Source organism: Chaetodon trifascialis, chromosome 13 (assembly GCF_039877785.1).
Source record: "Chaetodon trifascialis isolate fChaTrf1 chromosome 13, fChaTrf1.hap1, whole genome shotgun sequence".
In the NCBI taxonomy this organism is placed as follows: Eukaryota; Metazoa; Chordata; class Actinopteri; order Chaetodontiformes; family Chaetodontidae; genus Chaetodon; species Chaetodon trifascialis.
In genome coordinates, this window is record NC_092068.1 from 5,879,916 (window position 1) to 5,907,427 (window position 27,512).

At 42.2% G+C, this 27,512-nt stretch overlaps 1 protein-coding gene across 4 annotated transcripts in view; it reads right to left on the minus strand.

The window, feature by feature from the left end:
* Positions 1 to 26,728, minus strand: part of smap1 (small ArfGAP 1) — a 101,176-nt gene extending 74,448 nt beyond the window's left edge. For 3 of the 4 annotated variants that reach the window (XM_070977248.1, XM_070977247.1, XM_070977246.1), the window contains exons 1-3: positions 26,428 to 26,728; positions 8,407 to 8,540; positions 7,423 to 7,508 (exon numbers count right to left, since the gene is read on the minus strand). In XM_070977248.1, the coding sequence (XP_070833349.1) occupies positions 7,423 to 7,508; positions 8,407 to 8,540; positions 26,428 to 26,545 (338 nt within the window). In that variant the 5' untranslated portion in view covers positions 26,546 to 26,728. The remainder of the gene's footprint in view (positions 1 to 7,422; positions 7,509 to 8,406; positions 8,541 to 26,427) is intronic. The other variant, XM_070977249.1, reaches the window with a different exon arrangement.
* Between the last annotated feature and the right edge of the window lie 784 nt (positions 26,729 to 27,512).

Genomic DNA, 27,512 nt, shown 5'->3' on the forward strand with positions numbered 1-27,512 from the left:
GGATTAAAGTGTGCCAAATGACATGGTGGTTATGGAAACACAAACACAAAAGAGGATGGAGACGGGGGACACATCAGTGAAGCACCTACAAAACACACCAAACACCTCTGACTTAAAGTAAATGATGGCCAGTCCATTCACAGCTATCCAGTCTTGCTAGCACATAGATACAGTAATACTGCATTATAACACTAAATGCTGGGGTAGATAGTCACATTGGAAACAAGAATATTTCCATAATGCTTGACACATGTTGTGTAAAAAGCTGCATGAATAGAAGAAGTGCCAATGCCACAGTTAAACTCCACCATATTCTTTTCAACAAACTTCACATGCTTTTTTGGATGCCAGCAATTAAAAGGGCCATGGCTGCCAAGATACTACAAACACAGTCTAGAAGGATTTGTGTGACTTAAGCTGGCTAAGGTCTCATAAGCATGTAGGTATTCCATCTGTCTGGCTCCTTAGAACTAAGGTGAGACAGGTTGGTGAAATCAGCCAAATGAAGGACTGATTACAGAGAAAACAATGAATTAGTCCGTGTTATGTATGGAACATTGCTCCTGCCATTCAATACGGCAAACAGCGATCATACGCAACGTCAGTATAATCTGTTGAGGGTTTCAGTGGTGGATTTACACATTTTGAATACTTTAAATATACTAGGAGAAACTGGTTCTCCAGCACATCAAAACACAACATCCCATCCCTCACCAGTATGCATTCAGAACCAACAAGTGAGGCCATCTCTAGTGTCCTCCACTCCTTGTGAAAATAACACCAGAATGCTGTTTGTTGACTTCAGCTCAGTAATGTAATCTCCTCATTCAAAATGACTGCAAAACCTACTATAGGTTCAGGCTTGATTACCACACACTGCAACTGGATACTGGACTTCCTCATAAAAGATTGCCAGCTTTCCACTACAGTGTTGGACAATGAAGTCCCCCAGGGCTGTGTGCTGGTCCCCCTCCTGTTCATGCTGTATACCTATGACTTAAATCCCTGACACGGAATCGATGCTTTTGTTAACACCTCCATCATGGCCAGATTAAAAACCACAGTGTTGCAGCATCATGCACATGAACAACCTACTGCTCAACATCAACAAAACCAGGGAGCTGATTGGTGATTTTACTGAAAATGAGATGAAGACAGACACAACGTCTACATTAGTGGCGCTACATTACCTGTCCATGACAGCTTCACGGACATCATGCATCTCAACCCCAATAAAGAGTTCAGAAACAACGGTATTTCTTGAAGGAACTTGAGAAAGCTAAATTCACAAGCCAACTTCCCGTTCACTTTTACAGAGGAGCAATAGAAAGCATCCCGACTGGAAATATTACAAAATGGCATGGGATGTGCACAGCCAGAACAGCAGAGCTCTGCAGTGGACGCAGTGTGCAAGCATGAGTGATATCAGTGGGCTGAGGTGCCTGTGCAGAGCCCAAAGGACACTAACAGACAATATTCATCCTCACCACAGGTTGTAGCCTCCGCTGCCATCAGAATACAGAGCAGCTTCGTTCCTCAAGGCTGTAAGACTTCACAACTCATCCTCTGCACTCCACCATATATTTCCTTTGTGTGTGTAGCATAAAGGGACAGCAGCTTGCAGTTCATAATATTCAAATCGTCACTGTAGCTACAGTACGTCAAAGGCTTTCCTGCAGCTGATGTGCACCAAATGTAGCTACATGCTGGGGCCACAGCAGCTACTGAGGCATCACAGAAACATAATAAGAAGCTTGGGCTGCTTGTGTTTTCTTCAACATGCTTTTGATGCCAGAGAAGATTGCTGATAGTGAAGAACCCATGAAGCAAGATGAAGATTAAGTTATCTCCTTTTCAGTAACACGCATCCAGCTAAGACGTCTCCACTGCAAAGCTTCTCACCAGAACACCACTGCTCTGTCAGAGTGAATGAAGGAACGTAAACGGGAGTGCACTGCAGTCGTCTCCTAAATCACAAATGAGAAAAGGCTAAATAGATAGCTCCTATAAGCATGAACACAGCCCAACTTTGCTCTATATCACAAAGGAAATTGAACAATATGAACACATCCACTTAATTTGATACAAAACTATAAATCCAATCCCAAACCATATCACTGCAAATACATCAAGACAACATGCTCAAGTCCCCACACACACACACACACACACACACACACACACACACACACACAGACACACACACACGTTGGAGTGGAAAACAAAACAGCAAATACGACGGGGGCCTCAAACTTAATTTTTTCATTTACATACATAAGCCCAGTAAACAGCAGGGCCAAAGTGACATGTGAGTATGAACACAGAGGCACACACAAAAAACGCTCACACACATTCAGGCGGCGGCTCCTCTAATCCTAGGTCTGTTATCTGCTGTTTTCAGCCAGCGGCACTGCTGTCAGAACGACTAATGGACTTCAAAAGAGTGAAGAATGATGACCACCCGCACAAATGGGCCTGCCAGATACAAGATAGGGTATTAGAGCAGCATTTCAAACAGGGAGATTATTTATTTCAGTCTGCTGGTGGAAAAATGAACATATGCTGCTGTGTTTAACACACAGCTGTCTTGTCTTGTATCGTGGAAAAGGGCAAACTGGAAAGTGCTGTTACATCGCTGCACACGCAGACCGCTAGAGGTGTCCCGTTTAAATGTGTGGGATGACGCTGACGTAGCGAGCCTGTCACTTCTTGTTTGGTGCTGGAAATGATTGGGGATGCGCAGTCGAAGATGAAATTTGATGATGACAGTGAGTCAGATTCGACACTATTATTTCTGTCTTGACACAGAAAAAGGCCCAACTGATAAGTATGCTGATATACTTGAACAGCGTTATTCACTACTAATATCACACAGCCACCACACTGATGACAGCTCACTAATAACCTTGTTGTTCAGTATTTTTTAATAAACATGTCATTTAGAAGAACAATCTGCATTGTTGTTGTCTTGCTGAAATAATTACAAAAGTTTTCCAACTTTTAATGGTTAGTGCTGATGACTCAACTGTGACTGTAACTCAGTGTCAGCTAATATTTCAAGAACAAACAAAGAGCCCGTGATGTTGCAATTCCCTGAACACTATAAAAACTAGTAAGATTTACCACAACTCTGTTGTTAAGAGATCAGCATATTTTATTTTTGCACTTGCTACAAGCATTTGAGGGCTATGGCCTTTTTTGTCCATAAATGAATGGGTTAGGCTTTTTCAAAAGTGCCCTTTAATCTCATGCACGTCTTATAGTAAAACCAGTAAACTGCACAGAATTGTAATTTGCTTTACAATGACAAGTTAACGCCAACTTTTTATGGTGATGTAGAAGTGTATTGATACTGTGTGGGGACAGAGGTGACTCTGGATAAAGATCACAAAAGGAAACACTCCAAGTGATGAAACATTTCTGTCCTGATGGGAGTGGGACGTTGCACAATGACAAAACGCATCAACAAAGCATGAGGAGTCATTAATCATCCCTCCAGCAGAGGCTGCGGTTCTAGATGCTTGTGGTGAGATGAAACACCTCACTAATATGGGTGACAAATGAAAGGACACAGATGAAAGGAAAATTATATTATTTATGTTGGTTTTTCCTTTCATTTGTCACCGATCTGTATGTTCATCACAACTACAGTGAAATCAAGTAATTTCTATGCAAATGTAATAATAACTTTATTTATACAAGTGCTTTGACAGACAGGATAGAAGGATACTCAGAAGGCAATATAACAACAGAGAGCCAGTCAAGACCAAACACAAGCGAGACCAAATGAAGGTAAAGTTAAAACAACCGGACCAAAGACGCAGTCAATATAAATAAATCCAAATAAAAAGAATGACAACAATAAAAAGACATCACATAAAAGCAAATGAATACAAATAAAAGGAATAAAAGAAGCAAAAGCTATACAAAGACAACATCACATAAAAGTAAGTCCATAAAAATGGGATTTATAAGTCACAGATTTCTGGGGTCAACATTTCTGCTGCGTCGCTTGGGACCAGACCTGGACGTGCTTCAAAAGCGATCAGTCAAATCTTTAAATTCCAAACCAAACAGAGAGCCAGTGAGAGAGAGAGAAGCCAGGACCGCGGTGCTGTGATGTTGCATCCTGAACTCGACAGAGGAGAGGGGGTGACTTTGGTTTATGCCACAGGAGGGAGTAACAGCAGTCTGGAGAAGTCTGGAGAAATTAAGTGCATCAATGACTTTTTCCAGGTGAGTGTGAGAGCATCGCTGGAATTCCAGAGGTGGTGTTTCTTTGAAGGAAGCAGGACTGGACAACTTTTTTGATCTGTGGTTCAGTTTCCATCTGAATCGAACAGCACTTCTGGCCACAGCCTTCATTTGCAGACCAGGAACCAAGGCCACTGTCAATGAGACTGACAGGGTTTGGGTGACTGAATAATAGGATTTCTGATTTTGAGTTATCGCGTTGAAGAATATGTTGTTCCAGGGTATATCTGTGTGGCTTCTGTGATGCCATGGATGAGTAAGCATACAGACAGAAAAAAAAACTGCACCTAAAACTGAATCTTGCAGTAGACCACTGTGAGTTGGAGGAGATGAGATAATGACCTATGATGAGGGAGCAGGTTCTCTCTAAAAGATTAAAACAAAACCAACCAAGTGCAGCGTCCTTGATACCAACCCAGGTCAGTAGCCTCTTTAAGAAATGTAGGCTGCAGGTGTTTGATTTCATATGAGTTCAGATATAAAAAGGGCAGTGATACACACAACTCACCTTTATTTAGCGGTTTTGTTCACTCCATTTCTAAAATACGTAAAACTTTGCACTTTTCCCCCATTTTCATTCCTTTCTCCAAGTCTCTCTTTAATTCTTGGGTGGACTTGTTTAGTAAAAGCTGCAGTGTTCTATCTGACTTTTTGACCTTGCGGGGGCCAACACAGACCAGGACAGTGTGGCAGGTGTGATTAAGAAGGAGACCAGCTCCTCTGTGTTAAAATGTGGATTAAAGGCAGTTAAAGAAGCAGAAGCAGCAGTAAAAAGCTCAGGAAATGTAGACACAGAGTTTACTGGGATAAAACCACACTGAATAAAACTGATTTGTGGTCTCTCACTCACACACACACACACACACACACACACACACACACACACACACACACACACACACACACACACACACACACACACACACACACACACACACACACACACACACACACACACATTGTTTTAACTGTACAGAACTGGGTCAAGGGTGTGACCCATCTTGTATTGAATGAGGTTAAAAGATTCCAATGTATCCATAAAATCCAGGACAAAAGTCTGAGAAGGGCAGTGACATGGATGTTAAAGTCACTGATGATCAGAAATGATAGTAGATCTAATAAAAAAATTCCCCTTTAGGGGAGCTGAGTGGAGTGCAGACGTAGGGGATGTTGGTGGTGACTGAACATTTCCTACCGTGTCATCTGTCAGGGGGGATCCCAGTGGTAGTCTGCCAGCCAGGTGGAAAGGGCAAACACTCAGGACCACCTTCCTCTACTCTGGGTGGGGATGGAGCCTGAGATGATGATGCTATCATCAGTGTCCAGCAGTGAGTGGAGGAGTGACTGGAAACCTTGTTTTAAAACCTATGATTGTCCAGATTTCATAGGTGGATGATGATGGTGCTGATGCTGGATTAGTTAGGATATTGTTATGGATGGTGTTCTGAATATCCAGGATGTGTGCACCAGGGAAACAGAGGGTCTTCGAGGGGTCAGATGAGGTGATGGTAAAAGTCGTGGATCATGGCACTGCTGATGAACCTGGACGGGGGGCTGGATGGGTTGAGGTGCAGAAGAGTGGGGGTGGATGGGGTGCCTCTGTGGGAATTTGGGACAGGCAGTGCCACTGAAGGAAGTTAATTGTGATGCAAAAGAGCAGTGAGCGGGCGATCAGAGGCAGTCCTTAGTTTGCAAAGGTCTGATGCATGGTTTTGCCAATGTGCTTGGCGCTGATGCCAAAGATGCTGAGCAGCTCATGAGGCTTTCTGCTGCGGGGAACACTGGACACTGCCAGCCGGTTCACAACAATGCCAAGCTCCTTGCCCACTGCTGACAGCACTGCTTCACCAAGACCACGCTCCTTGTCCTCCACAGCGATGATCTACAGAGCGCCGCTCATTGCTCAGTTGGCAGCTTGATTTGTCCTTTTAGTTCAACGAGAAAGTCTTGCAAATGGTTATTCTGGTACGTTTGGAGCAGATGAAAGCACTATCAGTAAAATCCTCTGCAGGTACTATGACAAACACGCTGCATGTCTCAACATTTTCATCTATGTTTGATTTTTTTCCTACCAAAGTTGATGGTCCTATATGTCCACCATTAAAATGTTTTCAACAACGTGCAGACATTAGCTTCAAACCATGTGTGGACACCCACTGACAGTGAATTTGATTTCTCACCAGAAGAGCCAACCGCCAGAGCTATTCTGGGGACTGCCTATCAACCATTAGTCTGTCTTCATCCAGTGTTCTCCACACACAAGAGACATCGACAAGAGTTGAGTGGAGAGGGAGTGACCATAGGAGCTGAGAAGAAGAGCTGCTACAGGATGTACAAGCACGGAGCATGTGGGGGTCTTTTCAAGGGTCTGTGAGGCTGGAAAAAGGACAGTGGCTTGATGTGTTGAGGAGCAGCATGTTGATGAGCGGGGGCCCATGCCTAGCTGCCACTGGTTTGGGGGTTGAAAGTAAAAATTAAAAGGCCGGCTGCTTTGACAACCCACCGTTCAGCGGCAGCATATCCTTCATCGTTCTCCAGACCAGCCAGAGAGCTGTGCAGAATTAGTGGCATGACATCTGTGTATTTATGTCTCTATAGTCACAACTTAATTTGAGAAAAAAGCGGTGTGACATTGTGAGGACGTCACAGTCCCATGAAACCACTGCTCCCAAGTGCTACATAACAACTGTTTTCTGTATGAAGTTAAAGCAACCAGATGTGTCAGCTACCCCAGAGGATTACTGGTACCTGTGATCGTGGAGTCATCGTATTTCTACAATTGGCTATGTTACCTCTGCAAACAGATGTAGTCTGTATGGTGACATTGGGAGTTTGTATGCAAATATAGGGCAAGCGAACTTTCAGATTTGAACATAAATACAGGGTGGCATATATGGTGATTCAGGGACGTGTGCTGCAAATCTACTACTGACTGTATTGTGACAGGGTTTTCTACAAATGTACAGTGACAGGCTGTTATAATGCACATGTAGTGTGAGAACAGCACTTTGTAGGCAGGTGTCTGATGATAGGGAGTTTCAACACCAAAGAGTGGTGGCATGTATGTATTGTGACAAACCGAGTTTTTATGCAAATGACTGCAAGTAAACACTGGGCCCAATAAATAAGATTGAGGCCAACACACAGAAGCAGGCAGGAGGAGGATACTGGTCTGTCTGTGGCCGTCTGAAATTCTCTGGTAGGTGGGCTTCGTACAGCTGCTTGGCCCGGTTGTTGCCCATGTCCACCATACTCTGCAAGAAGAGAAAGAAAGAAAGAAAGAAAGAAAGAAAGAAAGAAAGAAAGAAAGAAAGAAAGAAAGAAAGAAAGAAAGAAAGAAATGTGGTATTACGAGCAAGTTAATTGGTAAAATACCTTTAAGAGAGTGTCAAACACACACAGCAAGTTCTTTCATTCATCACATTGGCATTCAGTTCAATCTGCTCACCAACTCCTTCCCATGCATGCTCACACACACGTCTCACACACACACACACACACACACACACACACACACACACAGAGTCAAAGACACACTGGCCGTTTGTGTCACGGCTAAATTAAGAGGAGGGTGATAAATGGGGTGATGATAGGAGAAGTGGAGGAGATGGAGTCAGAATAATCAGCCATCCAGAATTAATTAGTCATTGAAAACAGTGATTAACATTCAGAGTGAGCCCCTTTCTACTCACAGTCAGCTGATGGATAGGCACTGCCTTGAAGACACACACACACACACACACACACACACACACACACACACACACACACACACACACGCGCGCACACACACACACACTAAACAATTGGATATATTAACAACTGAATGATTAAATAAATTACTGGCATGCTCAGGTGAGTTTCACAGACAGACTCACACACCAGTTCTATTCATTTATTGTGTGTAATTGAATCAATGTGACATTCTAGTTACCAACATAACACACCTATACACAGACTAATTACAGCCCTCTATATTCCCTCAGGATGGGTGTGTGTTTCCACACGTGTTGTTGAGCAAATCCACTGTACAAGCAAATTTTGTCCCTCCTATTGATGTCTTGATTGTATTTCTTTCAGGGATAACTACTGTATATTTTAGGATTGTGCCATTGCTGGTGTGAGATGTTCTGCATGTTTGTGTGCATTAACCTGGATCTGCTCAGGGGTCCACTGGTCCAGATTGACAGATTTGACTCTGGAGATGTGGACACCCAGGTTCCGGTGGATGCCTGCACAGCGGATACACATGAACACCCCAAGGTTCCATGATGCCCAACGAGGACCTGAAATAGGAAGGAAAGAGAACCAGAAAGAAAAGGAGAAAGAGAGACACCTGCTTTAAAGCTGCACTGGTGAAAATGTTAATGTAGAGCTCGTGCTGTGTTATCAGTTTAACTGACTCAGTAGCACTGCTGCACAGAGGAGTCTTCCATCCCTACCATTTGACACAATGTCGCTTCACTCGTTCAGTTCCCTTTCAATCAAAATCTAAATATTCTTTTATTCTTTTTGTCACCCCGACAGTCAGTAAAAAAAAAAAAATGTAAAGGTAACTCACTTCCACTTGACACCACAACATGTAAGTTACCAAGTGCGGTCCTCAAATAAAAAGTTTGGCACAAATACAGTAAGGACCCCCGAGTCAGTACAAGTACCAGAGCTGCAAAGATAAAAAAGACATCCGCAGACAGTCAAGCTCAGAGGTCACAGTTTGGACAAACTGTATGACTGACAAGGGATTTGTGGAAAGTACAGCAGCATGCAGGTGCAGTACACTATCAGAGTTGAGCAGAAACTCAGAAAGTTAATATGAAAAGATAAAATCCAAACAGCAAAAACATTCAAAACCTAACCTAACCTTAACTTTGGCAAAACTGTCTCACTTGAAAAACTTACACACAGAAAATGTGCACACTTCAACTTTAGGTTATCCAGAAACATTTGAATACATTCTTATCAAAATTGCTCAGGAAGTAATATTCCAAATCCCTCCAATGTATTTTAATGGGATTTTACAAAGGAGCAAAGTGTGATGTGTATTATTCATAGATATCATCTGATTACACTTCCTGTGGCTTAAGAAATATTCTATTCTATAAAAGTGCAAACATGTATTATCAGTTAGTCATTTTGAAGTAAAAGAAATGGTGCAGACAAATCGCTTTTTTAAATTAAATGTACAGGCCATGTCTAAAGAATAGCTGCATTTAATTAACTCCAATAAGTTTAAGGTTGTTTAAAATTCGGTTTTTAATGCAGAACAATTAAAAAATTCATGTGCTCTTATTGCATCCATTCTCAATTACTTTCATCTAGTGATTAACAGCTTTAATGAAATGTCACTATAATTAAAAACGTATTTCTAAATTTGAAAGATATTATAAAAACAGATCTTTCAGCTCAATGAAATTAGCTTTGAGTATAATAGACTGGCTCTCAAAAGCTTTTGATTTGCTCAAGGGTCAGAGAGGAAAACAAAAAAATTGCCACATTATCCATGACTTGTGGCATTACGAAAGGGTGAACTACAGATGTAAACCCATTCTTTCCAAATGGAGTACAAATTTTCAGGACACAGAAGTGAAACCAACTTGTTGAATCCAACAAATTTGGATTTATCTTTGCTTGCTAGACAGAGCCCACTGCAAAAATAACCAACATGGGGTGACATAAAAGCCCCGGCAGAGAGGAAGAACAGAGCCATGAGCATGCTGCACAGAACCAGAAGATGTGAAAAACCTCCAGGCAGACACAGACAAGACTTTGATATTTGTTGACCCAAAACCAAAAACACAGGAGCAAAAAGTGTAAGGAATGGACTTATCTGCCTGCACATGTTAGCATGTCCTTGATCCTTTCAAAAGCAAAATTTCAAAGAAGGAGAAAAAAAACAAGATCAGATCAAGAGCACTTAAAGCTATTTTTATCTAACACCACTAAACCACCCCACATCCAGTTATTCTAGGTTCATTAAGGGAAAGTGGAACCAGGTGGGCATTCAATGAGAAGGACATCATCATCAGAAACCCAAGTTTCTGTTAGCAAGAAACAGTCAGTGTTGTAGGAAGAAATGAGACCATTGAATACAAAAGATTTGTTAGCTAGCTGTGATGACTGTCTAGGATGGAAGGCTTTTAACAATATCCGAAGTCTTGGCACCAAAGTAAAGGTAGGTAATTCCCCTCAGTAACTCCACATACTTAGGGTCTCTGCAGTTGCTGTCATACAAGGCCAGATGAGATGGTGCACTGCAGGGAAGGAGGTAAGAATGGCCAACCCCGTCAGACATGGCCTCCAAATATTATGTTAATGTGTCTCTGTCTGAGGCCTCTGTGTTGTCCAACCCTGAGACTTTTGGGCGCCTTACCACAGAAGGCCTGTGATAGAAAATTCCCTCCCTCCTGTGGCTGTGTCTGGAGGTTGTGCTACTTGTTGCTGCAGAAGGCACCACTCAGCAGCATGGGAGACCACCATACAGGACCACCTCCTCTTGGGAGATGATGGCAGAAAGTTGTTGAGGGAGTGGGGAGAGGGAACCTGCTTCCTGACCCCTTGAGAGCCTCTCCGGGGGCAGACCTGGGGAGAAGATAATCCACCCATCATGTCCACCAGTGGGACAGCAGAGCAAAGGAGTCTGAAAGTGGGAGGAACCCATAGAGAGACACCGCCTGACAACAGTAGGCCAGCAGGGCTCACTGGCAGTACAACCATTTTCACCTGGCAAAAGGAGCGAGGGGACACCTGGAATGATGCCAGACTCCAAAGCAGTCAGCCGAGTTGAGTTTGCAGCTGCATGGGTCCATTGATCAGACATTCGATGTCTCATGGGACTCTACAGGCCACAAACAGAATCAAATAGCTTGCAGTTAATGGCACAAACTCAGGCAAAACAGGATAAAAATTGTCCCGTTGAAGTACCTTAATAAGCAAATGTAAAGTTGTAGAGTAGGAGTAGACAGTGTAGAAAGGCACATAAAGAAAAATCTTCTGCTTGGATCATCAGCATGTGAGGATGCTGAATGATTTCCTGGGAGATGCAACTTTAAAGGACCAGTAGACTCTGAAAAACCCCACTCACATACAGTGGACCTGGGTCACACGTCCTGGTAGCTCCACAGTTATACTTTTAAACACATCCATAAAAAAGTTTCAGTTCAACCACCAATTGAATCACTCATTTCATAGTCATAACACTATTTGTGACTCAAGTGATCGATTTTCATTAACAAAGAACATGGTGATGGCAGGAGGCCCAGATGAAGCGCTGAGCTCACCTCACAAGTATCCCTGAGAAGGGAGCAGTGTCCTGGATGACAGGGTGCTTACTGTCCTCAAGATGTTTCACAAAGAGTTGGTCCAATGCAAGGAAGATATTTGTGCTACAATTGATGCTTGAATTGGAATAATTAGGGCTGACCTGAAAAATGAAATCATTACGAAGAGTGACACAAAGACAGCAATGGTGGCAATCAAAGCTACGATGTCAGTGCGTGGTAAAACCATTCCCAAAGTGGAAAAGTCTGCAACCCAGCACTCCTGCTGCAAACAAAGTTGGCTTGACTGACAGCTGAAACTGCTGGACAAATGTGACGACCTGGAATGGTGATCACGTAGGAATAACATCCGCATAATAGGAGTCACAGAAGGAAAGGAGGCCCCCAGGTCCCTGTGACCCAAGGAATTTCATGCTCAGCTACTCATCGACTTGCTATCCCTAGAACAGAGGCCTCTAATCGGCCATTGTCACCAGTCTGTCCGTCCCACTGAAAGAGAGGCACTTAGCTCACTTGTCCTGAAGCTCCACTATAATCACACCATGGAGGACATCCTACTAAATGCTACTGATCTGAAAAATCTAAAATACAATGGTCCAGCTGGTGAGGCACTGGGGGAGTTCACTAAGGTCAAGGAGACCCTGTGTAACAAGCCTGGCAAGAAGTAAGGCCTGCTCTATCCGGCAAGGCCATCATCACCCATAAAGGTCAGCAATACTCTTTCACTCGGGGCTCAAGAGGATTTATGATTTCTTTGACTGTGGTCTATTGGTCCCTGCTGTTCCAGGTGTTTCTTCATTCTCAGTTTGTTGTTCAGCCTCAGTCGTGACACAAGCTTCCTATGCACTGCCTATCCATTAATAGCTTGGACATATCTTCTAATTTGTGAAGTGTTGCATTGTAAATGATTTATACCAGTTCTCTGAAGGGTGAACTGCCCTTACATTATATGTTTACTGGATTTTTACACTCATACACTGGATCTCTCTAGACTGTCTGATGCCTACATCAGGATGGGGACCTTTTTTCCTTTCTCTTTTCCTTTTCCATTTTTCCTTTTTGTATTGAATTTCCATTTTCTCTCTTTTCTCCATTTTTCCCTTTCTCTTTCTCTCTCATCCTTTGGCAATTGCTTGGGCTGCCACACACTTCAGTTCAGACAGTTTAGATGAGTGATAAAGATGCAAGTCCACATGGGGCATTTCAACAAAGTTTCTAAAGCCACAAAGAGCCCTGTCACGACATCATAAGTCTTCTCCCATCTGAAAAAGCTAAAAGCAGTTTTTTTTTTGTTTTTTGTTGAGACCCACTGGTGCATTAAAGACCACCACATGGCTACAGAATCAATACTTTGGTCAGGTTTTACATTCAGGTTTTGACTTGATTTTAAGAAAAACAGGAGACATTTCATTACAGCTAATAACCCCTGGTGCACTCCTTGTTATCCTTGAGAATGTGAATGCTTCCACTTCTGATAATATTGTACTTTCCATCAGTTTACTGACACCCACCCTCTGATATTTGGAGGGGACTTAAATTGTGTTATTGACCCGTCCTTAGACCGCTTTACTAACAACATTGCTTTGCTATGGCAAAGTTGTTTCCAGACTTCGTTTTTTTGAATGGTTGTGCTGATGCCTGGAGATATCAGATCTCCAGTGCCGTCAGTATTCATTCCTTTCACATGTACACCATTCCTTTTCTCAGCGAGGCTGTTTCTTCATCAATCACACGTCACTGCCTTAGGTTGCCTGAATGCTTATTAACCATTATTTCTGTTTGTGGACCCCTAGCCCTAAACATACTTCTATCTATACAACCTCCAACACCTCCGTGTTGGAGATTCTACTCCCTTGTGCTGTCTGATGCAAACATTTGTAACACCATCTCCATATCAATTGATGATATGGTTATATTCAATGAGACAAGCTCCACTTCCCACTCACTCCTATGAGACATACATAAAGCCCATCTCAAAAGGCAAATTATTTCTTATTCTTCTCATCTTAACAACCCTCATAAGGCTAAACTTGATGAACTTTCTACAGCTACACTTGAGTTAGACTGTCAGTATGCTTTAACTCCATCTCAAGCATTATGTATACACAGCAACTGTTCTGCAATCTAAATTCAGTCTACTCAAGATGCAGAGTGTTTACTTCTGTGCTCATGGGGCACATTCTATGAACACGGCGGCAGGGCGAGTCAGCTGCTGGCGCACCAATTAAAACGCTGTGATCAATTAAGCAAGCTGTCACTACATTCATCTGGGAAGGAATGGTACCCCAGGTCAGTATATCCTTACTTCAGAGATGCAAATTAAGTGGAGGACTTGCACTACCTAATGTTTTATATTGCTAGTGGGCAGCAAATATTCATAAACTGCTGTTCTGGCTGCATGCTCCAGATGCCCCATGGTACCAACCTGCAGCCAATATCTTACTTGCCCTACTCTGCTCTGCTTTGCTACTCTCTCTTAACAAGCCCCTCTCACATAACCAGTGATTCCATAGTTCTCTCCATACTGAAGATTTGGCACCAATTTCTCAGACACAAGGAAAGGTATAAGGACATCCCGAGACCTATTTGGAAATGACACTTTCCGCTCCCTTGCCTCTCTTACTTCCATCTCATCTCCATCACTTTCAGATTAGGCATTATGTCTCCTAACTGTCCCCTCTTCCTCCCAAACAATCCTGAGATGATCTCACAACTTTACTGCCCTGACAGAGGGCACCCATTTCCACATGTATTCATCTACTAAGTCCCTGGATACATATGCTATAAACAAGATAAAAACTGCATGGGCACAAGAAATGAGGGTTGAACTTGCTTAGGAAAGGTGGGATGAGGAGAGAGGTGAGGGTGAGAACTACCACCTGTTGGGTTTTACAGAGATTACATTTCTCCAGCTCCAGGCTATCCAAAAGTATCCAAATGTAAATGACAAATGTGACAGATGCCACTCCTCTACCTATGACCTCAGTCTTGCTTGTTCATTGCCCTAAGTTGGCATTCGATCTTTAATCTTCTGTCTTTATGGGTCTGGGTTCAGCAGAGTTGTTGCTGTTTGTAATGTCCTGAAAGTACAGAAAAGTTTGAATAAAAATACATTAAAAAAATAAAACACCCCAGCTTTGCCGAACCTCCATGTGGATGAATATAAGACGGCACGGAAACAACAGTCCAATCATTTTAATGGGCTGGTGGGTACAGCCCCTCAGCACCATAGTTGGCTCTAGGCGTGACCAGAGCATGACGCGTACTATCTGTCAGGATAGAAAGCGACTTTGAACACAGCAAGTGGAAAGGATCCACTTTTATGGATCCAGGCTACATAATGGTGGTGCAGCAAGGACGACTGGATGGCAGCAGAAATACACGCAGTCTAGTGGGTTTGCCGGTTTCGGGTAAGAGCATCAGTGTGTTAATGCAGTGGCACTAATGCGCTAGACGGCCTAAAGGAGCATTAAGGCAGGGATGACTGAGTGTTAAGCCTAAAATCAAGCAGCTCAGCCATTGTAAGCTGGACTCTATCTGTATGGATTGAACATCACTTTGGTGTGCTCTTAGATGACCTCTTTCAACACATTCTCCAAATATATATTATATATAATATGCATATAGTAGTCTTAGCTGAGACCTCATCTACACCACTGACATACAGAGTGCATGTGTGCACACCCTCATATCACACTTGCATGCAAGCAGTGGTTGGAAATCCATTTTTGGTTCACAGCAGATCATCCAGACAGTTGACAAATGAAATTTTCTTAACGGTAGACGTTCATAATGGTATCTCATTGGCTTCTGAGTATTTCTATTACAGTGAGAAAATCAATTGAGCAGTTCAGGGTCTGACTCTATTTAGAAAAGTGAATTGCACACACAAATTATACTCCAAATATAAATTGCACTATCATAGAAAGACTTAAGCTTTTGTCTGTGTCTTGCATACTAAACTGTGCTGCACTACCAAAATAGTATACCATTCATTAATGGTGTGACAACTGTATTATAACAGGGTCCACTTTCACTTTGTTCAACTTGAGGATGGTACAAATATGGTGCTGTAGAATCATAAGTGTGTACCACAACTAACAATTTAAGAGCTAAGTGGACCAATTTAACTTGAATTCAGACAGGCCTATAGATCGGCCTCTAGCAGCTCATTGCAGATACATCCGTGTCAGCGTACATGTTAGCTGATAAATGACAAGAAATTGAAGTACAGGAATGACAAAGACATGTTTTGAAACAAAGATATATTTTTGTCACCATTCTACAGTTTGTCCACGAGAGAGTAGTGACAAGTTTGTTTTTTCAAGAGTTAAATGTTTTGCTCCAGATGTTACTTGGCCGTAAACTGTTTTAAAAATGTCCAGTAACCTAATAAAAATGTTTATTTATGTCATGGATTGTGTAAAGACAAATAATATCAGCCATGAAATGATCTCATTTTTTTAACTGCCAAATATCAGTATGAGCCTCAATAATTCTATACTGTTAAGGCTATAATCTGGACCAATCACTGATCAATATATCAGTCTATTAGCTGAAACTGTCATTTATCCTCAAGACAAATATATAATACTGACGTCAAAGTGGTTCAGGCAAAGCTAACACAAGGCATTATTACCTATTTCTGGTTATTTTAATGTTCTTGAATCTTTAAAGAGCTCACAGTCTCTCCCTCAGAGGTGTTTATCTGTGCTTGAATTACATGCAGTTTGGTGTGATATAAAACTTTTGGGGCAGGTGTAATATAACAGCGACTGTTTGAAAGAGGAGCTTGGCTGTAGAAGATAAAATCCACTCTGATTCATGAGCGCTGACCTACTGCTCCGGTCTGTATCTATTAACCTACCGTTGACAGCATGGTCTGTTTGAAAGCTATCCTATTCTAAATCTGCTGTTTGTGTCTGTTGACCTATTCTAATACCGTAACCATAGTTTCCATTATCCATCACTGATTTATGGTTTGGAGGTGGAAATGATATTTCCCCCAAGCTTCAAATGACTTTCCCTGAGTCTCCAAATGAATGCATACATGCAACTAATGCATATGATTACTACGAGCTGAGCAGTGTGTGGATGAGCAGTAGCCTTGGATCTGAAGCATTAATATCTGTTCATCTGTGTCTCATGTGGATCATTCACATTCAATAACAGTTTTATAATGCGATCCCTCTTTACGCTTGCTCTGCATTGAAGTTTGGACAAAAATAGACAGCTGAATTGAGTTCTCTCAGTAGACATGAGCCCTGCAGTCCCAACACACACACACACACACACACACACAGAAAGAGAGAGAGAATAGGAACGCACCAATGCTAATTTGTAGACTGCTGACCTGATTAGACACAAATGAGCTATTCTCATACACACGCACATTAATGCACACACACACACATTCGCACATGCACGCACACATGCACACACACACACACACACACACTCACATCCACTTACTTTCATGCAGGTAAATTTGAGCACAGTTGAGTGCAATTACGAAGGGCACGTGCACGAGCATGCACCAAAAGATGCACACAACACAAGCACAGTGAGGCAGACACACACAGCTGACAAATAGAGTTAGCCATGAAGCTAACATCACACACACACACACACACACACACACACACACACACACACTCTTTAAATATGCACACAAATACAAACAGAAATCTTTACCTACATGCAGACAAACAGAAACACACTGAGACAAACAGAGTTGTCCCAGCTGAGAGATGCACAGACAGACACACACCCTGGAGCCTCGATGAGTGACAGTGGGGGGGGGGCAGGGTGGCCAGTCAAGCATGAAATTAAAGCCCCAATTGTCAACCTGAGGACAGGGCGACGACTGACAGGTGTGTGTGTGTGTGTGTGTGTGTGTGTGTGTGTGTGTGTGTGTGTGTGTGTGTGTGTTAGTCTGAACGTGAGTGACGGTGGCAGCAAACTGTGGATGGCCACCACAGATATGAGGTGAGGTGCTGTGCTCTTCCACAGAGATCTGACCTCTTTAATCCAGCAGAACACTTGCTGCAGGGTGTGGAGTAGCAAATCAGTCAAAAAAATAAAGAAATAAGGAAAATGAATTTACTGATGTGATTCCTGCAAGATTATTGGATCAATATTTGTGAGCGAGACCAAAAGTCTGTGCAGAACGAAGCAGCGGAACGCTTCTTTCGTCAGGGACAGAGTAAACACAGAAAGTTTAAAGCTTTGAGGCTGAAACACGCAGTCTAAACTATGTGTAACTTGACTCATACAAATCCTGCAGGCCCACAGCCAGAAATGCATTCTGGGTACTGTCACAGCCACCTTTCTACCTCTCTATGTGAATCCTCTTTTTCATCACTGTAGTCTAAATTGCTCTGTAGCTTTTATATCCTTTTATGTGCTCTTAATGTCCTCTTGCACACTCTGCACAGCTCTACATATAATATTTAGAAGTTCTTTAAATTATGTGAGGCTGCATGAAACCAATTAAATTCTTCTCATCTTGACCGTGATGGCTGAATGGTGCCACGGGCAAGAAAACAAACCAATCTTGTGCTGAAATTCAGTTGTCTTCTCTTTTAAAGAGGTTGAACAATTTCCATTTCCCAATTTATAAAACGTCTTCTGAGTAAATCTTCGTAAGGCTGCCAAAAATCTTCAGCACAGGCCAGAGCAGAGAGGAGAAATAGTGAGGAGCAGGACACTTAAGGAAAAATAAAACAGCGCTGTGCTGCTCCCTGCTGGTCCATTAGTGTGATTCAGTGTCAGCAGTAATGAGGAGGAGTGGAGAGACTGCTTCTACAAGGAGAAATGTTTTCCTCTCCATGCAGCATTTCCTCTCTATTATCACAAGAGGAGAGCCTAATAAAAACTCATCATCTGGTCTTATTGTCTGTTCTTAAACAAATGGAGGGACATTATGGTCCAGACAGTCCATAAATCATGACAGATGGATACTACATAAAACCATTATCAGAGGTAATAAAGACTGAAACAGCCAGAGGGAGGCACACGGGGAGTGAACCCAGATACTGGAACTGAAACTTTTAGTCTGCAATCTGGCATGTGGTTTGTTTCATTGTGTTTTCTACTGGAAAGAGATTAATTATACTCGAGCGTCAGCAAGCCTTCCAGCCACAAGATTTAAGATCTTTTCAATTCAAGCAACAGACGGCAAGAATAATGGACGAATGGCTAAAGTGAAGACAGGATTCCATCTGCTGGTGATAGAGGGCAGTGTGGTAGATACAGACTGAGTAGGTCAACATTCACAACCAGTGTTCTTCATATGACTCATTGTCAATTAGTCATTCAATCAATGACTTAATTGACAGAACCTTAATTTTTAACAATAACAATTTATAATTGATTCAGTTTTAATCCAAAGATATTTAGTCGACTCTCATTGATATAAACATGGTGGACAATATGTCAGTATAGCCTAATGCTATTCAGCAGCACCACACACATGATTATACAGTTGAATCAAGTCCAGGGTTGGAATGAACACCCACCACCGGCCAAATCCGACTGAATTTGTGAAGTGAGAGGTGAATCTGATCAACTGTCTAGCCATGGTGGTGGGCAACCAAACGGGGCATTAAACAAACGATGTTAAATGCTGTTCCATAAAAAGGAAAACTCAGTCGTCAAGCACGTAGTCGGACTGGCCATCAGGAGCACCAGGAGAAATCCTGGCAGGCCGGTCGCTCTATTGGGCAAGTTGAAAACCAATCACCTTTACTGGTTCAACTTTACCAGTTCAACATAGTTTTACTGACCCAGCTTTCCCCTTTCAGGGTGGTGGCCTTGTGGATAACCTGTGTGAGTGTGGCGTGGCTCATCAAGGTGTTCTGGTAGTAGATCTCCCTCGTGTGTGTGTGAAGAGTGCATGCTTCAGATGGTGAGTGATAATAGGCAGTGTAAAAGTGTCCAGATAAGCTCAGGGCTGTAGAAGAAAAAAAGTTCCCCCGCCTGAAAGTCTTGCTATCGTCCTTCTTCAGCAGAGCGTCTCAAACTGCTAAATATATGATAGATATCAGGCTAAACTAGTGTAAAGTAACCAGTGTGCTCCAAACTACAGTCCACGCCCAAAAGCTGGAAAAGGTAACAGTCCTGAGCCTGGGGGTGCCAGCAGCAGAGGAGGGATAATATCAGCAAGGACTGGGTTTCCATGTACTGACCAATCACAGCCTGGAGGGAGTGGGACAGTACGAAAAGGTTGATGTGTGACAGCAAATCATGTACTCATTGTTCAGTTCCAATGGTTATCATTATTGAAAAGTTAGCACTTAGCATTAACATGTGAGAGATCGTGTGTGTGTGTGTGTATGTATGTGTGTGTGTGTGTGTGTGTGTGTGTGTGTGTGTGTGTGTGTGTGTGTGTGTGTGTGTGTGTGTGTGTGTGTGTGTGTGTGTGTGCAATATTGACAGTTTTACTTTTAAAAAGCAGGATTTTTTATGGGAAAAATGCACATTAGTTTTTGTTTTGTTTTGTTTACACTCTTTGGGCTGGTGGAAGACAAAGTTCACTTAATTTCCGACACTGATCCAAACGTCTCTACGACAGTTTAACAAAAACAGAAAACCATAACCTCATTGACGAGGACTTTCTGCAGGACTGTTGCATGCAACTGCTTTACGTCAGCTAGGTGTACCTAATAAACTGGCAAGCGAGTTTTCCGAGATAGCACAGAAGAAATCCAAAAGATCCAACACTGCTTGTTTTATCTCATTAATACTGGCAAAAGCTATTCAACCTCACAGGTGAAACACCATCCATGGAAGGCTCTGAATGATGAACAGACGGCATGTTTAGAGTGTCGCTGGACATCAAACGGTCCAGATATACAGCAAATCAACTCATTTTGTACACGACACGTTCATGCCACCATCGCCTACTGCATGCAGTGACTTTAAAACAGGTAGTTATTTGGTTTTTAGTTCCCTTTTTTTGAAGCAAGGTGACAAAGGTGGTGGTGATTTCCTCTTCTCAGTGAACACTGCTTGTGCCAGAGCAGCCAGTCTGCAAACCATCCTCACATGAAGTGGCAAACATAACTTTGATGTTATTAGTTGGGTAAGATTTCTACACTAATTATGGTGTAGAGCAGAGTTTGTGGGATTTGTTAGCACAATGAAAACTTGTTTTGTGAATAAAGAATTTTGTTAGAGATTACTACAAAGTATTGAAGATTTTAAAGCGGTTTCAGATGTTCTCTGAAAATACAACCTGAGAGAAATGTCAGCTCAGCATCACTTCCAGTGTATTGTTGCAGCATCATGGCCATTAGCGGTCGACGTACATGTGCTGTGGTCTTCAGTCAGTATGATTCATGACCAGCATTAGCTGACACTGAAGCAAGAGCAACACGTAGTTTCTTGGAAGTCTCCTTCCTTTATAATGATGGAAAGCCGCCCTTGTCATTAAACTATAAATGCGTCAACACAGAAATAAACCAAGCTTGTATTATATTACTCGTATTTGCATGAAACTTACTTACTAACAGTTGGAAATAAACTCAATTTATGTGACATCGAGGCCAACCTGCCACTGCACCCGCTCCACACAGGATGAGCTGCAGCTTCTCCTTCTCCGGACACTGCAAGGCTAACCTGCCCTTCACACCTCTAAAATGTGCATAATTCCAGGTGTGCATGCAAGCTTCGGGGTCCAAATTAGTGTGAGTGTATGTGGAGCCGTGCCAGTGTTTTATGTGTGTGACAGCAGAGAGGCTCCAAGGACAGGTCGTCAAAGTGCTGAGTGCCCTGCAGATGCTTGCCAAGATCTGCTGTGCCAGCACAGAGGAGAGCATGTGCCAGCTCAGAGCACCCCGTCCACAAATCATAACACTGACACACTGCCAGCCTGTGTGTGTCTGTGTGTGAGCAGCGTTTCAGTCACATTGGTGAAAGGACTGTATTAAAACCAAAAGCGAAAATTATAGTCTGGACTCTAAGTAGTGGATGGACTGAGACGTTAAAGAGGACAGGAAAATGGAAGTGAAATCAATAAGGACACACACACACAGAAAATGTAGAGCAGAGTGTGTAGACAGGAGACAGGAGTGAGGGTAGAATTACAGCGGAGAGGCTAAGGTGAGTCACCACACTGCAGTGGTCATAGCGGAGCCGCCACACCCAGACACACTGACTGCAGCAGGCAGCACGGACGACGGACTGCTCGGTCACGCCGAACTCTAAAACAAGCTGATCAATCAAAGCAGAGCTCTGCAATCGCAGTGCTCAATCAGCCACGGAGAGAATGCTTGTTTTAAAAAAATCAATAAAAGCTAATACACTGTCTCTGTGTTGTGTCTGCACTGCGCTGCATCCACTGGAGACGTCCACGTTCAAGCTCAGAGACAGAACATTTCAGCTCCAAATGGATGTGGAGAAGTTCAGGCGAGAGGAGCCGAGAGTATGATGCAGTGACACGAAGGCAAACGTTTTCAGGGATGATGACAAAAGACGGCAACCCACGTTAGCTGTGGCTCATTAAAAAACCCTTAATGTTTTAGCCTGAGCGCCAAAAAACACAAACAATGACTTCAGAATCCTGAAGTAATACTTGTGCATACGGACAAGTATGGAGGAGCTGGAATGCAAAAGAAGAGCAAAATGCTGAAAGATGGAATGTGAGATTATCACGCCTTCATACCAAGACTGTGTGAATTTTCATTATTGATGAATCTGCTTTCTATCCTTTCATCCAAAAACATGTTGGAAATGAGTGAACGATGCTTCTGAAAGCCCAAGGTGACATCTTCAAACGCCTTGCTTTGTTTGACCGACCGTCTAAAACCCAGAGCTTTTCAATTGCACTTCACGAGAGGAACAAACAAGTGGCCTCAAATGAGAAGCTGGAAACAGAAAGTACTTGTCACACACCTCCATCCTCTGTAGACACATGTAGCTTGCATTTAAAGAGATATTTTAGCATTACTTAATGATATGCTTCAGTCAAACACAGTCGACATAGGGTTAATGCGTGAGGCTGAGCTACAGTGAGTTGTGACTGTCCCACAAGCATGCAAGGCCACTGATGTCCACCCATCATTGGAAGGACTGTCCCAGCCTTCAGCGTGGTCTCTGACATTCTCCTGCGTGGAGTCAAACAGCAGCACTATGTGAGCAGGCAGCCACACAAAGTTGCTCCACCCGTCTCTGGTGCCTCCGCTGCCTCGCCGGCATGACGAGCGGGTGAGTCTGAATGTTTGCTGTGGTTGTAGAGTTTGTGAACTCAGCACACAGCTTTGTCTCTGTTGATGGCTAAATACTTCCACACAGTGTTCAGGCCTGTGTTGCATTGCTTCGCTCGCTACTTGGCTCCTCTTCTCTTACAGACTGTACACTTTGAGTTTGAGCTGGTCATTAGTTCCAGTGTTTGAGTTTAACCTTAATCGAGCAAAAAATTTGAATGAACTGCTGAATTAGTAATGTTTTTTTACTACTTTGGTGCTACTCCTTCTATTACTAAATACAAATTAGGAAGGATTAAATGAAAATACATAGAAAATGCCTGAAACTGATAGACGCAGGCTTTGCTTTTGAAACTTTTTTCTCTGTAATCTTTTAAAAAAGATCTCTGCAGGTGTTAACTGGCTGGTATAATCATATTTATCATTTGATTGTCATCTATCATGTGAAAACATTAAAAACAAAGCAAACTGTGTGCAAGATCATGAAGAATTCACTCACTTTCCTCAATAACTTGCTCAGACTACACAGATGTTTGGGAGTTATGGGGCTTTTTCACAACAGCTATATATTATTAGATAAAAATAGCTGGGACATAGTCAATGTGACTCATAGGTCATGGCTGAATGCTGCTGCTTTATGACTAACAAAAGTGAAGACGCCTCAGGCCGCAGGGTGCAGTGTCACTGACTGATGCAGATAAGACAAATCAGCAGATCAGACTTGAATGCAGTTCAGTTAAAAGAACAGATTATTTACTTTATCGAAGGCTATAAATCATTTAAAGTGTGCACAGGACTCAGCCGTGACAGGATGAAGTGGAAGTTTGATGTGTGACAGAAAAACACATGTGTACTTGGAGAGATGAGTGTTTCAGTCCAGTCACACGTGAGCTGGAATCACATCAACTTTAGACTTGACTTGGACTCAATACAATGCCAGAGGTGTGGCTGCTTGCTGATTTTGTTCAGCCACTGCTTAATCTTTTGATATTATTAAGCGCAAACTTCAAATTTGCTTGTTGTAAGACAAGATATACACATACGAGCTAAAAATGACCAGGATCAAACACTTGAGAGGGATTCAGAAGAACAACGTTCGACAACGGCTGCTAATCAGCTCACTGGGATGCATGCACACACAGCTAACACCTGTTTCCATGCAAAGCAAATTCAGCCTTCTCCAACCCACAGGTGCCCGTAGAGGTTTGTTTGTACAGGCCTTCATCATCAAATGATCCTTCCCATTACCCGCACAAAAAATTTAATTGTGTGTCATGTCAAGCAACAAAGGAAAGCCAGAGCTAACAGAAGAACAGTGTAGTGTGTCCTGCTGAATGCCAGCCAGTTCACACTCAAGTCATTACTGCTCCATTTACATGTGAATTCAAACAATTTATTACTGAACCTTTTTAATGAACAATGCAAAAATAATATACAAATGAAAAAGAGTGAGTGAACTATGAACTGGAGACGATTACAGCCCTGACAATAAATAACATTTCAAGTGGAGGATGTTCATTACAACACTGCCATTTAAATTAGTTCAAACAGTTCTTCACCTTAGAAACAGTGCTTTAGTTTAAAAAATAAGGTCTTAATGCCAAGAGCTGGAGTTTGCTCAACAACAGACATTTAACAGAGAAACACACTTATACCACACAACCAACAAACTAAACAAATTACTTGTTGTCTCTGGAGATTTCAACTACATTTCATGGCTTTCCTCAGTAGATGTAGCGGCTCAGGTGTCATGGAGATAGTTTAGTTGCTTTCATGTTACCTGTGGACTATCACGTGACAACAGGTGGTCCTATAAACCATCTGAACAACTCCATGCGCTGAGGAAAACCATGAGATGTGGTTGAAAGTAAGCCGCACCTTGAAGCCAGAATTTAAAAACAGTGCACTGATCTATCACTATCACTCAATGCACTGAAAAAGACTGAGCAAGACAGCTGAAAGATGTGTGAAAAGTAAATAAACGAGCTTAATTATCACATTATTCATGAAATATTTATTTAATGTAACTATATTGCATCAGTATGCATGTAAAAAAAAGGAAATAAAATGCTACTACGTGCTACAGCTGGCTAGGATCATGAAATGCTATTTATATTAGCATAAAGGATGAGCAGTGAAATTGATCTTGAATTGAAGACAGATGCAGCATCAGCATCAAAACAAACTGACTGACTGACTGTCTGAGGGAAGTCTAGTAATACAGATTACAACTGTCAGAGGCGGCATAGGCACGGTGATGACGCAAAAGGCATTTAATCTCAGTCATATGTAGCCCCGATACGAGCCGTTCAAACTCCTCTCGAAAGTCTAGGAAATTCATGCTTCCACACTTACCGCCAAACACATAGGTTAAAACGTTTAGGCAACAGTCAGGAGTCTGCGACAATTTTGCTATATGTATTGTGCGAAACATTTTAAAATTAATATGTTTTGAAACTGAGCGCGCACCACTGGGAATTCCTGAGTGCATGCATGTAAATTTATAACGGTTCACATCTTACTGGGATGCATTGCCGTTTTAGGTATTGGGTGAGTGCCGAATTGGGGACTGGTTCTTAAATATTTATGGGACCTCTTCGATCTAACTGTAATTTAGAGTCTGGCCAAGGGAATATTAAACTTTCAGATTTGTGATGGAATTTCGGGGGAGGCTTCGCTCTAAGGGAGGACATCGGGAGTCAGAGGCAAGGTGTTGGCTGCAGCTGCAACAGACCTCCAGAAACTGATGCTGACGCGTTTCTGTACGCGGGTCATTCAGCGAGCAAACAGCAGCTTTAATTGAATGTTGCATGTACAGAGGACGCACGTTTTCCGCTCATAAATAAACCAGTCAAGGACATGACATCGATACTGTCGGGCAAAACCTCCGCCAAGTTAACCGTGCCATGCAAAACAAAACTGGAATCACAGGTGATCTGATTTCAAAATAAAAGCGCCAAGCATGAAAGTCGAGAGCAAACTATTTTAAGAGCACAAATATTTAGAAAGGTTGACAAGGGAAAAAAAAGTGTAAAAGTACAAAATAAACACGCCTCTATAAATGAGAAGAAATAAAAACCTACAATACCTAAAGAAATTAAAGAATACCATCAGCCCCATGCTCAATGATAAAAGCAAATCATGGTCAATCAGTGGTCATTAATTTTTTTCATAAAATCATTCAGATATAAATTGATTTTTTATTATGTCTTATTTCTTGTGGTATTTACTGCGTCAAGTCGTCCTCTTATTTATCTTATTTATTATTATCAGTAGCAGTATTACCACCATAATCATATGAATCACTTTATTAAAACTATATCTCGATGAGGATTTTATTTTGAAAGTGATAAACGGAAGTTGTATATCTTTTGTGGTTAATCAAATGTCGCTCAACATTATACATTTTAGCTTAATTCTGACTAATTCTGGACGGGCAATGATTGTTTTTGCATTGTACAATATAAATATGCGTAATGAAAAATATTATTTTAATTGCAATGCTTTGGTGTCAACAACTAACGTTCGGCTGAGAGAGATGGAAGCACAGCAAACACATGAAGTGACTCCCATTTGAATAACGTTACAGTATACTGCTAGCTGTAGCTAGCCGTTAGCTGCCAACTTACCACATCATTTCATCTTTTCAAACACACATTTCTGACACGAGGTTTCCAGAGAGAGCTCACCTTTGGCTTGACAGTCGGCACAATACTTGTTGTCGTCTTCTCTCAGCAGTTTGGACAGAATGGCCTGATGCTGCTCATTCAGTTTCTGGGCTTTTTCTCTCTCCGACCGGGTTGTCATGTCGCCAAAGTTTGGAATGTACTCCTGCTTGTGTAGAGCCGATAAAAACCACGCAGTGCTCAGCTTCTGTTAAAAAGGGTGGGACATCCCCCTGTAGCCGCACTGGACCGCCTGTATTCAGTTAGCTTGCAACCTGCTAACAAGGTAATATGGATCCAAAGCAGCATCATCCCTGCTGCCTTCACGACTATGGGAATTTTCACCGCAGCTCGCGATTCAGAATCAGAATTGATTGTCCGAGTATATTTGGGCGCACAGGGAGTTTGACATCCGTTTCCACTGGCTTTCAGTGCGTGGACATACAATCATACAGGAAGATGTACATACAGAAGACAATCAGCTAAAACAAGGGCAGCAAGCAACCAAATTTAAGTGGACATAAACCCATAGCTATTATGAGCAGGCAAGGTAGATGAAAAAACACTTTAATACACTCTTATGTATGAAACGTGTCACACAAATCCGGTGTAATATTAGTAATATTTGCACCTGCTGGTCAGGGTCAGCCACATCTGTTATCCTTTGTGCTGCCGAATGGAATGAGTGTCTCCTAGAAGTTCATTAGATTAGTTTTTTCTAAATGACAACCCTTCATAACTGATTTCAACACCTTGACACCATGCAATAGACAGCAACTTAAGTAGTATTGCTGTGAGAGAATGATATCACTCACACACACACACACACACACACACACACACACACACACACACACACACACACACACACACACACACACACACACACACACATCTATTCTGGACTTCATCCTGCTGTTCCAGTTCAAATCTCCAATGGAAAAATGGCACATTTTAGAACTATTTAAATTACAGCTGAGGCTGTAAAATCCTGTTGCTCAGAGGCATTTATTTGTAAGGATAGATAAACAATGCTTCAACAAGGCTGTCTGCCACGGAGAGTCAGGCTGTAAACCAAAATGTGATGTGGATGGATATGAAACAAGTTT